Source organism: Aulonocara sp. 'chitande type north' Nkhata Bay, linkage group LG16 (assembly GCF_057382095.1).
Source record: "Aulonocara sp. 'chitande type north' Nkhata Bay isolate Kocher_YH1m ecotype deep benthic linkage group LG16, A_spYH_male_GT1.1, whole genome shotgun sequence".
Taxonomy (NCBI): Eukaryota; Metazoa; Chordata; class Actinopteri; order Cichliformes; family Cichlidae; genus Aulonocara; species Aulonocara sp. 'chitande type north' Nkhata Bay.
The window spans coordinates 34,855,579-34,868,368 of record NC_141359.1 but is presented as its reverse complement, the minus strand read 5'-3'; the positions used below and the strand labels follow the sequence as shown (position 1 = coordinate 34,868,368).

Sequence of the window (12,790 nt, the reverse complement as noted above, 5' to 3'; positions counted from 1 at the left end):
ATTAGTGAAGTATGCAGGGCTGTTGGATGGAGCTCATCACTCAAGGGAATTCAGGTGAGTCATAAAGGGACAGAAAAAGAAACAAACTTCAAAACTTTGACTCCAGTCAAATGTGGAAACAACGGCAACAACCAAACTTCTGGTCATCTAAGCTACACATTTTGACGCTGATACTCAAACTGATCATTTATTAACATTTATTTGCAAGATAACTTTAGTATATTTAATAAAGCCATGCAAATCTTTACCATCTTTTTATGAATATTTATCAAGTTACAGGCCCTCAAAGTATGTGGGAGTTGGCTCTTTTTAATTCTCCTCAGTTTTCCAGCAATTTGCAGCCTTATTCTTACTTATAGGAGATGTCCAGATGACAGGAGAACACAGGACGAATCAAGCTAGAAGATGAGCCTTGCATGCAAATTCATCGAAGGAGATCTATCACAGCTGCCCATGCCACATGGTGCTATTACCCTCGAATGTTTACCCTGCATACACTTTTTGAAGTTTTCTCCAGTGAATTATCAGAAACCGGGTCAGACATCCAGGGTAGCAATGCTAGTTTCTGCTCTTTTACTTCATGCATATTAAACTGGTGCAGTTTACTGAAAGGTTTAATGGATTTAAACTTCCCACGCACACGTCCAAACCATCTCAGACTATCTTTACTACTTCTGCTCCTTGCACCGTCACATTTCCATTGGTCTCCCTGTCGTTCACACATGTATTCTGTCTAGCTTCTATTAGACTTTCATTCCTCTTCTCTCCACACCTCCACCTTTCCAGGCTCTCTTCAAATTGCTTTCCATTCTTAGTGCAGATCACAGTGGTTTCTGCAAACCTAACAGTCCACGGAGGCTCCTGGCTGAACTCACCTGTCAGACTGCCCATCACCACTGTAAACAAGAAAAGGCTCAGAACAGATCACTGATATAATCCCTTGAAACTAAGTCACTTGTGCTGCACACCTCACACTCCTCTGCCACTTCCTCATGCAGTACATCAGTTCCTCTCCTGGTACTTCTCCATCAACACTCTCAAAGCAAACATCACAGCTTTAGTGCTTTCTCAGCTGATGGTCACTCCTCTTTGCTGACCGTACAAATCAAATAAATAATAAAGAATTATTTTATTTCAGCATCAGAGACAGGGGTTTAGCACAGAACTCTGGCTCTTTAACATAAACAGCCTCAGTGGAGATCCCTTCTTTTCGTGATCTCCTACCCAGTAATTTAATACATCTACAATAACTCTGCAGAGTTTGATGTTAACTGCAAAAATAATTGAATTTGAATCTCAATTTCAAATTTGGATTCTCAAAGGTAAATGTACATGATTGGCTGAAACAGAAAATGTGTGCTTCTACAATAGAACACAAAGCAAAAGCAAACCAAGCAAACTCCTTGAATCACTACCTGATGATGTGTCTGCGTGGAAAAAGTCACAGGTGCCCCACGCACACCTTAAGTTTCCTGGAGGTAGAGTCTGGATGACTTAAAAAAAAATACAAAAACATTAAATTTGACACACAGAAGGTGAGGAGCTTCTCATTTGAAACAACTGAAAGCGAGCCGGTCCGGTGAGTCGGCGCATCCATCCAGTGCACAATGACACACTGAAATCACCAATGTAAATGCGGTGACTAAGGAAGGCTTCGGGAACGAGGTGAACACACTGGACAAAAGATATGTTATTCCTGCACTTATTTCACTCACCATAGTGGGAAGACCTATGCTGCATGCAAAACATCACAGAAGGAAATAAAAGAGATCTCAATAGTGTTCTGCCATGATATTCATTCATAGGGCTGATAGCAGTTTATGTATATTTTAGTCAAGTTCAGTATGCAGTCCACTCTGTTGCGTTACTTGTAAATTTATTTTAAAAGAAATATACCTCAATCATGTGCTATGAAAGATGTCTGAATCTTTGTGTTGATCATCATGTCAGTTTTATAGCAAAAAGTGCTTTTCAGTCAGGCGCATTTCATTCCTTATCTCCAAAAAAAGCCAGTTTCAATATACACGAAAAGCTGAAAGGTGCGTTTTGCTATATTAACGGATTGTTGGGTAAAGTAAAAATCAGTGAATTGTAAATTATTGATGATTCGTCTCATAAGTCACGACACTGCTTTTACCTCCATAAACTGCCTTTATAAGAGGAAATTATCAGTATTGGTATTGGCAATACTCGTCCTGTAATTTCTTTTTTTCATATTGCATTGATACAAAAATTCGAAGTATTGCACAGCACTACCGTTAGTTTTGTTTTGTTTTTTTTACCCATTAGGTCAGAATAGTAAAAAATACTTCAGTAGGGGACTGAAGTATACATTAGTGAAAAGGATGATTCGGCGTTTTCTGCTTTGGTCTTATCTGATTGCAGAAACTGTTTCTCTACTATGCTAGAAACAATCCTCATGTGTTATGTAACATATTTATACATTGTCACCCATAAACCAGCTCCGGGTTAAAACACTGAACTGCTGTTACTGCTATTATTACATTTAATCTAAAGTTGCAAAACCAGTGAGTGCTCAGATGTGCTCGTCTCCATCTAGTGGTCAATTTTATTTACTGCAAATACATTCATTCATTCCAACTTCAGTTAGAGGAAAGTTCTGGAGAAAATCACAAGCAGTATTTCTTTGATATTTATTTGATTAGTTTTAATTTAGAATTTAGACTCAAATTACACCGATGATTTAGATTCAGAAAAAGACACGGTGGCTGCAGAATAACCCTGACACCTTCACTGTAGCTGAAATAGACAGGTACTTCTATTGCTTTTCTACTCTGAGCACTTTCTTACTACCAATTTTGTTCACTCAGTCCTACAAGTGTTTTTAACCCAACATTCACACAAGGATGGAGCAACTCCGGTATCTTGCCCAAGGATACTCTGGAGTAGCTGGGTATCAAACCAGTGACCTTCCAGTTAGTAGAGCTGCTTTATTTATGTAAGAGATTATGAAGATCTCATGAACTCATGTGAAGTTATAGAGAGGGTGTATCACTAATATAGGTCATCTCAGGCTGTTGAAATCTTCTGGTTGTGAGGGAAAAGTTGACCTAAAAAAGAAGGGGCTAAAATTTCTTGCTTCGGACAGGGGATAAACTGAGGATAAACCCAGGATGAGATAAATATGGATTATTTTGAACTGAATAATAAAATCTACGGATGAAGACATGCAGGTAGAAGTAAACAGAATAGCTCCTATTTAATATGCCTTTATGTAGATGAAACCTGATAGCTCTGTGACGATAGCACTCCTAAACAAAGGTATCCAATACAGCTGATTATTACTCTTCAGGCACTGAAGAGTAACATCTGTGAAATTCTGATAAGTCCTGAAAGAATTCCTCATTTCTCAGCTTATACTTTTGTGGCAAAGTACCTGAGAGCCTCATTGTAGTCGTCAACTTCAGAAACTCGACGAAGCAATTAAGACGTGAGACGGAGTAGACGGAGGGCAAACATTTTAATAAGATTAAGAACCAGAAATATCAAGTACTACAAGCTATGGCCAAACAAAGTAGGACTCGCTGCCTCAATTATAGCCAAAAAAAAACAACAAAAACAAATCAAATAATCCCTCAAAGTATGAAGAGAGTGGCTACATGAGTGTAAGTTCATCACAAAGACACTGGAGCTCCCTCAGTAAACACTTAATCTGACAACAATAATCTGTCTCATTTCTACATAAAGGACATAATATTCACTCACACATTCACTCACAAAGAGTACAATGAGAAACGCCTGCTGTTCTGATTGGTTACAAATGATTCACAAAGGAAATCATGCACCTGAAGAGCTTGATTCTGTTCTTCCTCAGCACGAAAATGTCTGACACCCGTTACAAAACCAGACTGTACCGGTAAACAGCGAGCCATGGGCTCCTACCCTCACGAAGTAAGACATATTTGAAAAATACATTTGCAACATCTTTGTGACTAGAAACACAATTTGCATCACTGTGTGTGAGATGAGAGCAAAGAAAGGAAGAAAAGTAAACTCAGCCTAAAGCCTCACTGATGCCTGGGCCCGCCCAGGTCGACGCAGGCCGAAAATACATCATTAAATATTCACATAAGTTAGTAATGCGTATGGCATCCTGTCATGTACAGACATATCATCTTTAAACCAGAGGGATGCACCACAAAGCAAACTGAACACAGCCAGGCCTCCTTTCAGAGATAACAGGTGTCATGAAGGTGAGATGTGTTTATCCCGACTCTGTGTTGAAGAAAAAAGGAGCAGATCACACTGAGCAGTGAAGACTTTACGATAATTACTACAGCCAAACATCAGGCCAGAAAGAAAGTTTCTTACAAAGATGGGACTCAATACAAAAGTTCTGAATCTCTGCCCATGAAAAAAAAAAAATGAAACCATTCCCTTTGACATTGCCTCCTCATGCACGCTGATTTTTGATCGCTCCATGGAAGTCTCGACTCCTCACACCGTTTCTGTATCATGTCCTGAATCACTCCCAGTTCGCCTGAATCGCAGCTTTTTCCACTTTCATTTCAGTTTGCGTCTGTGCAAGTATGTGCTGTTGCCATCTTAGCTTTATGACACCACGAGGATGGGCTGGATCTGACCAACTCCTGTAGCACTGGCTTGTCATTCACATAACTATAGCCTCTGACCCTGATGGGGAGCTTAATTAAAAAAAAAAAAAAAAAAAAAAAAAAAAAAAAAAACCCAAAACTGCATGTTTTAAATATTTAAAAGTAGAAAGTGTAGTAAGTGGATGAATTAGGGGGAGGGGAGGGTAATTATTCCAAATATTTCCACAAAATCTGGCTTCTTTATGCAGCCAGATTACTCGACCATTAAAAGACTGCAGATATAAGGCACTAATGCACTGGCTTCATGTTTCAGACATGGAAGCAATGGTCATCTCTTCTGTACAGCTTCGGCTAATTTGCTTTCTGCCACACACGCTTTAGGATGTCTGACTTCAGGAGGTAAAAAGTGCTATACAAAACCCAATGCATGTGCAAAAAAGATGAAGCCTCCACAGGGTAAGAAATGTTACATATAGATTTCACTGCTTTAAATGCATGTTGTTTGTCTTGTGTAGTTGTAGTTGAGCAAAAAGCTAGACTATGCAGGTAAACAATGTAAGGCAACTAGTCAGAACTGCTTGCAACTGAACCAAAACTTGTAGGGGTTTTCCCCCGCACCTTCATTCCCATTGTGGCACTTCCTGAACAAAACATATTGTGACTCACAAATGCTTGGATGAAGAGCCAATATTCAGCGAATTTACATTTCTTCATTTCTGAGTAAAGCGAGCAATGCAACTGCTCTGACCAACCACATTTCAAGACGTTAAATTACCTCTCTAAATCTGAGGAAATTTGAGACTAATAAAAACTAGGGATGCCTTTTCAGATTCAGACAACCTTCAAAATCAGTCTGCAGGAACCCTGTTCTAGTTGCCCCCTTCACTCATTGTCAACTTTTCCAAACAACTTTGCGTGATCTTTTCCTTCCTTTCTACCACCGCCATGAGAGTTCTACCTTAAAACCCGTCTTTCATTTCAGCAGGTTTGTGAAGTCATTATTCCACAGTATTTCTTGCAGTGGATCGGATATTTTATATGGGAATAAAAATAACGATGGGCAGAATCTCTGAATCATTGGTGAACCACTGGTCAACTGCAGGTACTGCCTTCCAATTCGGGTTACGTCGTTGTTTCTAAGTTTGTGCCAGTAGGATTTATTTATGGGGTGGAAATGCATGGAACAAGTTCTAGGATTTCGCGATCTAAAACTAGCCATAGTGGTGTCCAAGGAAACAATTTTGAAGGAGAGATCAGCAAACATTAAAGATATTAAGAATTTTGATTAACATGGGCAGAGCTGTGGAGCTTTGCGATCACACACTGCTCAGTGTTTTCTCTTTGCTGCAGTTTATTCCTAACACAACTCAGGAAGTGCATTCAGGCCTGACCCTGTCCCATAACAAAGGATGAAAATCACTTGAGTTTTTGGCCATTTCAAAGTGGAAGTAAGTTTACTGACTGAATATTAGACAAATCAGTGTTCTACTCTGCTTTACATCAGCAGGAAATTATGAACAAACATAAAAGCACGTTTTCTGCATTGCCAGCCTAATGCATTTAAATCCCTGTTGCTGTAACAGTTTGTTCAACTAAAACTGCACAGCTTCTTTGGGGGCATAACAAACACACGGCTCAACAGGTTTTGCATATATAACCTCAGCTGAAAATCTGTACTGCTCATTAACAGATAATGTTACACAAAAACTTTGAATGTAGCCTCCGCCCAGAGCTGAGTCATCTGGTTTAAAAAAAACAAAAAACAAAACAAAAAACAGAGCTACCTTCATGACGCTGAAAACTCTTTAGGCTCAACGTACCTCGTTTCGTAGTGCACCCCTCTGGTGTTACTATACGACAACAGCGGCCGTTACACAAACTGTATGACTTGGTACACACATCGGCGGTACAGACTACACAGGAATTAGCTTCAGTTGCTGAGAGGCGCAGCATTTACAATTATTAATACTTGTTGATGCCAAGAATTCTGACTCCATGCAGCTGTGGCAGTTTGGGGATCAGGACACTCAGAAGCGAGGCAGTGTTGATGACAAAGTGTGTTGTGTTGTATTTTGTATAGAAACTTGCCAGGAAGTATCTGTAAAGGTGAGAAAAAAAAGACAGTGTGTTAGAAATACATTGCAGCATTTTGGTTTCAATCAAATAAAAATAGATAAATAAATACAACGCCTCCTAAAGTAAGTCACTTTCCACAGACACAAAAAGTAAAACATTTTTTCCAGTCTGCCACTGGGCTCTATGAATAGTTTCCCGTCTTTCACACTATCATAACAACTATACAGTACAGAACTATGTCACCAGCATAAAAACGGACATCATAGTTGGTCAATGTGAATGAGACTGGACCCAATACTGAACCCTGTGGAACTCCCCTAATCACGTAAAATGGTTCAGGTAATAAAGTCCTGAAACCATTTATAGGATAAAAATAAAAGACACACATATCCTCTGCTCAGGCCCAGAAATGCTTAGATGTTTTTATTTTCAGGGACAGTCTCTTTGACTCACATGTGGAAGCTGAGATGTGCAGCCAGGCTTCACCTCAGCCAACTGAAGTCACTGAGCTGTACCTCTCCACAGAGTTTGTGCCTTCCAGAGAATTGTGTGTTAATTATCTGTTAATTAATACCGTTTTCTGTGCAGTTACTAGGATGTGGAGTCTACCACCAATGGCTAATGGTTTACTATTGTACAACCATAGAAACTAAGAGGTTTTTTGTGGCACGCTGTAAACATCTTATTTCTGCTGTAGAGCATTTTAACATGGGAGTCTGTGTCACTGTTGGAGCCAGGCTCAAACGGGCATTCATGGATTCAAAATCTTTGGTAGTTCCATGTCACTAGTATCATTTTCCTAGAAGTTTCCACTTGGCATTCTCTCACACATGGTAATGTCCACAGAACTATCAGGGTTGGAGGTACATGTCTAAAGACAACAGGTTCAGAAAGAATCATTGGTATATAATACGTACAGAATAATTGGGGAGATGGTGAAGAACTTTCTAGATGAGGTGAACTGAACGCCATAGTCGAGCTGCTCCCAGTGAGTAAGAAGTCTGGCTTTTCCTTGGTCAGGGGTCTCAAAAGGGGTGCCTTTGACTGCATGCATGAAGACATACATTCCCTGTGGAGTGGAAACTGCGGTCAATAGTGTACTGACAGACTGGCCAAAAAGAAATGTGATGTCCTCTTATTGTCAACTACGAGGGCAATCTCAAAAGTAGGTCTCCTATTGTTTTAGAAATACAACCCATTTATTTTCCATAATATTTACATCATTTTAAAGCTTGAAGACTTATTTATTTTTCCTACATAATCACCATTTCGGTCGATGCAGTTTTACAATGCCCATGTCGATCTCCTGGCAAACTTTTGTTGGAACTTCATCACCCACCCACCCTACAGTCTGGACTTCAGACCCAGTGACTACCACCTGTTCCCAAAGTTGAAAGAACATTTGTCCAGTAGGCAATTCTGCAGCGGCCGTGAGCAGGTAATGACATGGGCATTGTAAAACTGCCACAGCGTCTACAACAATGCATCGACCAAAATGGTGATTATGTAGAAAAATAAGTCTTCAAGCTTTAAAATGATGCGAATATTATGGAAAATAAATGGTTGTTTGTATTTCCCAAAAAATAAATACCTTACTTTTGGGATTCCCCTCGTAAGTTAGCCATCTTGGGAGGTTCTAATTACATGTCTGTGTCCAAAACACTGGAGCTTTAGATGGAAAAAGCTGCAATACAGAGGGAAATGTAATGAAACTTAAGCGCTGACATACGGCCAAGAAATAATCACCACACTGATGGTGTATTGTGGTGGAAAACAATAGGCTATAGTTGACCTCAGCCGCTACTGTTAATAGCCTTCCTTATTGGCTGTGATACACAATCCTTGAGCTCAAACTGTTCAATGACGTCACCCACATCAACTCTCTTCATTTGAGGCCAGCCATGCAGCAATGAAAGGTCACTCTTGTCAGACTTTGAGGCATGGGGAAATTATCATAATAGGTCAGTCATCAGGCTGTCACAAGGAAAACCGCCTTAAGACAAAACAGGGTTCCTGAATCAAACTGATAAGCGTTAGAAATCAGAATTAACACAAAACTTTCTTGAAATAATATAGGGGATAGCTCAGTAGGTAGAGTGGTGGCCCATGATCGGAAGGTCGGGGGTTCGACTCCACTGAACGGCTACCCTGAGGTACCCTGAGCAAGGTACCGTCCCTACACACTGCTCCCCGGGCGCTGCACTGGTGGCTGCCCACTGCTTCACTGGGTGAATGGGTTAAATGCAGAGGAACTATTTCCCTATGGGGACTAACACACACACTTTACACTTTTACATAGAATTTAATGCTTTTCTTGCCAAACACAGAAAATTATTTTTTAATTATTTATTTATTTTAACTATGGACTGTTGGTTAGAACAAAACAAGGATTTTGAAGACCTCACTTTGATCTGTTAAATTTAAAAATGTTAACTTTGTTGTTTATTAACCCTCTAATAAAAGAAAATGTATTCAAATTAAATTTTGGAGGCGAATACTTTTTCAGTCTTTTGACCAATGTGGCTTTTTCAGGACCAATACAGATCCTTAGTAAACTTGGAGACAAATAAACAAAATCAGCATCTGACCTCACCATCCCACTTATGTAAAAATAATCAAAAAGACAACGTGATATATTTTGACACCACTAGAATCTTAAAAAACATAGCAAGATAAATAGACATACTGTATAGTAAAATATCAGTACATCGTCCTGCTCAGAGAAGGCCTTCAGTAGATGACCACAGCTGCATTATTTGACCATTTTTCTGTGACATGTGGCCATTACTAACCAGATTATAGAAATCTGATATTATCAAAGATGTAGGGCTCTGTTCCATCTTAAAAGAAAAAAAACAAAACAAAGAAAACGCATCACTGTCAGTATTTTTCCTGAGTACTTGTTAAAAATAAACAAATGCAAATAAATTTTAGAGACTTTAATATCCAGTGAAGTGGACTTTTCAGGGAAACTGCGAGAGATGGTTTTCATTAATATTTATAAGATATAAGAGAAACTTTAGCAGTGGATGAATTCTACTTTGAGCACATGCTGATTTTCCTGTTGCTTTGGGGACGTTGCTAATGGAAATAAAAGTTAATCCACGAGATCCTCATGTCTTTGGACACAGCAAGTGCAAGATTTGGAATCAGAGCTGCTGCTGAAACAGGTTAACGAAAGCGTGTCACATGTGAGTGAGTGTTGGCAAACCTGAAATAAACTACTGCTCAACCCACCAGGTCAGTCTGGGCTGTAACTCAGAGCATTTCCTGCAAGACATTTGGAGCGTGAACAGACTGAAAATCATGACCAAACCACTGCAGTTTAGCTGGCTTGTCCAGCGCCTGTGTGAAATACAGCAGCTGGAAGTCAGAGATGTCATATTTCAGTTTATGCAATGCAATTCAAAGCATTGAATTGCATTCTTTCCCCCCCCCCTCAATCATATTTTTTGTTGCTCCTTTTGGCACCATCTAAACAGCCTTTCTCTATGTAGAAAAACCCCTGAACAGCCTGGTTTGTTTCTGAAGCTCAGATAGCAGCACTGACACAGCATGAGAGAAAACTGAACTTACTAAGTTGTGAATGACATTTGTTAGAGTCCACACCACGGGCACGCTGAAGAAGGGTATGCTCAGGAGCACGATGTGAAGCACACCAACACCAAGTGCGTAGGTCAGCCAAATCCCTCGACTGTTCATCACTCGGGTGTTTGGGTTCACCTCGCTGTGAGCCACACCCACATTCATCCTGGTCTGTGGACAGAAAGACATTCACAAAATCACTTCTGTTATACACATTATAAAAAAAAAGCTATTCCACCTGTTTTGTGTTAAAAAACCTGGAGGTTGAATGTTTAAACTGAATTCAAAGAGCTGAGCATCGAGGTGGAGAGAAACTGATTGCAGGGATTTAGGGGTGGAGTTGTATTTATAGATAACACCACCATAATCCAGCATCACTAATCCACCTCTTATTGAGTATGTTCACCCCATGTCTAAATGGGTACCTCTGATGCGTTTTGCTAAAAAATAAATAAATAAATAAATGATTAAATCCAACTTTTTAAAATGAGAGTTTCCTCACACTTAACTCCTCCGTGAAACTCACTGTAATCTATTGTGTTTAGTCTCATTTACATTTACTAATTTTAAGTTCTTAGACAACAGTGAAGGTTTGTTGCAGTTCAGTGGCAGAAACTTTTAATCTGACTGCATTTTAACATGGACAAAAAGAAAAAACAAAAAACTCCACAAAAACAATCAAATTCAATAGGATGGTCAACTATGATCAACACTCAGCCCCTTTAATAGATACACCAGTCAAAACACTCATTAAGACGAATATCGGTAAATTAGCCAGAAATGCATTTAGACATATTTAAAAAATGTCCACAAAACCATTTCTAGTGTTTACAGAAGACGTTCCAAAAATGAAAAAAAAAAAAGACTCCAGAGAAAATATCTGGTTGATATGGTTGAAATATCTGCTTCGAGCTGACAACAGCAACTTAAAAACAACACTAACTCAAATAATTATCACAGTTATCCACAAGAGCATCTCTGATTACAAAAAATGTCCAATCTTTAAAAAGGTAATACCGAATGTATCTAATAAAGTGGCTGATAATTAGATAAATCACAGTAACAGCATGTACCGGGTTTAGCTCTGAAAAAACAAGCTGACTGTAACTGTATGAATTTTATCTCTATATGGTGCAGCTGTTATTTTGAAAATCAAATTACACTATCAAAGTATGTCTGTAGTACTTGGTATAACAATAACGGGGGTGGAGGGCCTTATGTAACTGGTTAAACACTTTCTAAATAGATAAAGGACAGATCAGAGCTCAAGTTGTTATTAAAACAGCTAGCAGAGTCCAGTAAGTGCATCATTATTTTAACGGACAAATGACATATATACAGCACTGAGTGCGGCGGTTAATGACTCAAATTTTAATATTAGTCTCAAATAGTGTTCACTGTGGTCATTAACTGCTGCTCTTGTCAGCAGACATGCAAATGATATTACAGAAAGACCCAGGGAAAAAAAAGTCACTATCTGCTTAACTTTTGTGTAACAGCACACCACACTAGCCTTAAAATCACCCAGGAGGCACCAAGTTAACTTATGTTCACTGCACTTGTTATGAAACTGGTGTAAACCTGGTATTTAGCAGCAACCCAACCCTCACAAATAGTTGTATAAACAAGGAACGCCTCCCTTGATTGTTTTTTCCCAGGATATAGCCGGACCCCCGAACAACCACTCTTCCTAAACCAAGTTGAATTCAATTAAATACAAAAAGGAAAAGAAACCTCCGACAATCCCAGAGTGCGAGACTTACAGCTAGTAGCAAGCAGTGAAGGTATTTGCACGAACAAACTGCTGCAAGAGAAACGCTTTTTCCTCCTGTTGTGCTCAGCTCCCAGACAGTGCAGACGGCACGACGTAGACGGACACCACCGGAAGTAGACGCGTTTTAGGGAGTTTTTACCCGAGGTATTTTTAACTCCACGGTTTGACTTGTAAGGCCGTTTCCCCGCCCCCTAACGGCTCACACCAATCAATACGCCAATGAATAAATACTATGGGAATACATGTTATTTATTTAATGTTTAAATACATTTATTTAAATGTATTTAAATTCATAAATTATTTAAATATTAATTTAATATTTAAATATTAATTTTTATTTTTATTTTTTTTTTTCATAACAAGTGCAGTGAACATAAGTTAACTTGGTGCTTCCTGGGTGATTTTAAGGCTAGTGTGGCGTGCTGTTACACAAAATTTAATTATTTTTAATATTTAAATGTTAATTTAATATGAAAAGTTTAAAAAGCGGTTTAAGGATATGGTTTTTACAGGGTACAGGGAAAAGGTAGAGATTTGATAGGGTGTTCTTGTCTAATATTTTCATGTGTATGCGGGTGCACGGGTATGTTGGTATGGGTATATAAATATATATATTTGTAGGTTGTGTATCCTTGAGGTGTTAATGGGGTTATTGAAAATGTGTATATGTGCGTATGTGTATATACGTATGTATGGATAGATAGAAACATATATGTATATATATATATATTAAAAAAATTACACATAACATATAATGTAATTGCAAGGAGGTATTTCTGTA

The 12,790-nt window shown here is 38.8% G+C and overlaps 2 protein-coding genes across 4 annotated transcripts in view; both read right to left on the bottom strand.

The window, feature by feature from the left end:
• LOC147311988 (1-phosphatidylinositol 4,5-bisphosphate phosphodiesterase delta-4-like) overlaps positions 1 to 3,327 on the bottom strand; it is a 28,347-nt gene extending 25,020 nt beyond the window's left edge. Inside the window, exons 1-2 of one of the 2 annotated variants that reach the window (XM_086267204.1) lie at positions 1,716 to 3,327; positions 1,416 to 1,493 (exon numbers count right to left, since the gene is read on the bottom strand). The gene's annotated coding sequence lies outside the window, so the exon portion shown is untranslated. Of the gene's footprint in view, positions 1 to 1,415 lie in introns of both variants that reach the window. The other variant, XM_086267203.1, reaches the window with a different exon arrangement.
• Positions 3,328 to 3,462: 135 nt separating this feature from the next.
• ormdl1 (ORMDL sphingolipid biosynthesis regulator 1) lies at positions 3,463 to 12,156 on the bottom strand. 2 transcript variants are annotated; one of them, XM_086267212.1, is made up of 4 exons: positions 11,999 to 12,156; positions 10,227 to 10,406; positions 7,568 to 7,719; positions 3,463 to 6,672 (listed from the first exon to the last, which is right to left on the bottom strand). In XM_086267212.1, exons 2-4 carry the CDS (start codon positions 10,398 to 10,400, stop codon positions 6,537 to 6,539), a joined length of 462 nt encoding a protein of 153 aa, XP_086123338.1. In that variant the 5' UTR covers positions 10,401 to 10,406; positions 11,999 to 12,156; the 3' UTR covers positions 3,463 to 6,536. The 2 variants fall into 2 exon arrangements, with proteins under 2 accessions (XP_086123338.1, XP_086123337.1); XM_086267211.1 differs by lacking the exon at positions 11,999 to 12,156 and having other exon boundaries at positions 10,227 to 10,563.
• Positions 12,157 to 12,790: the final 634 nt, after the last annotated feature.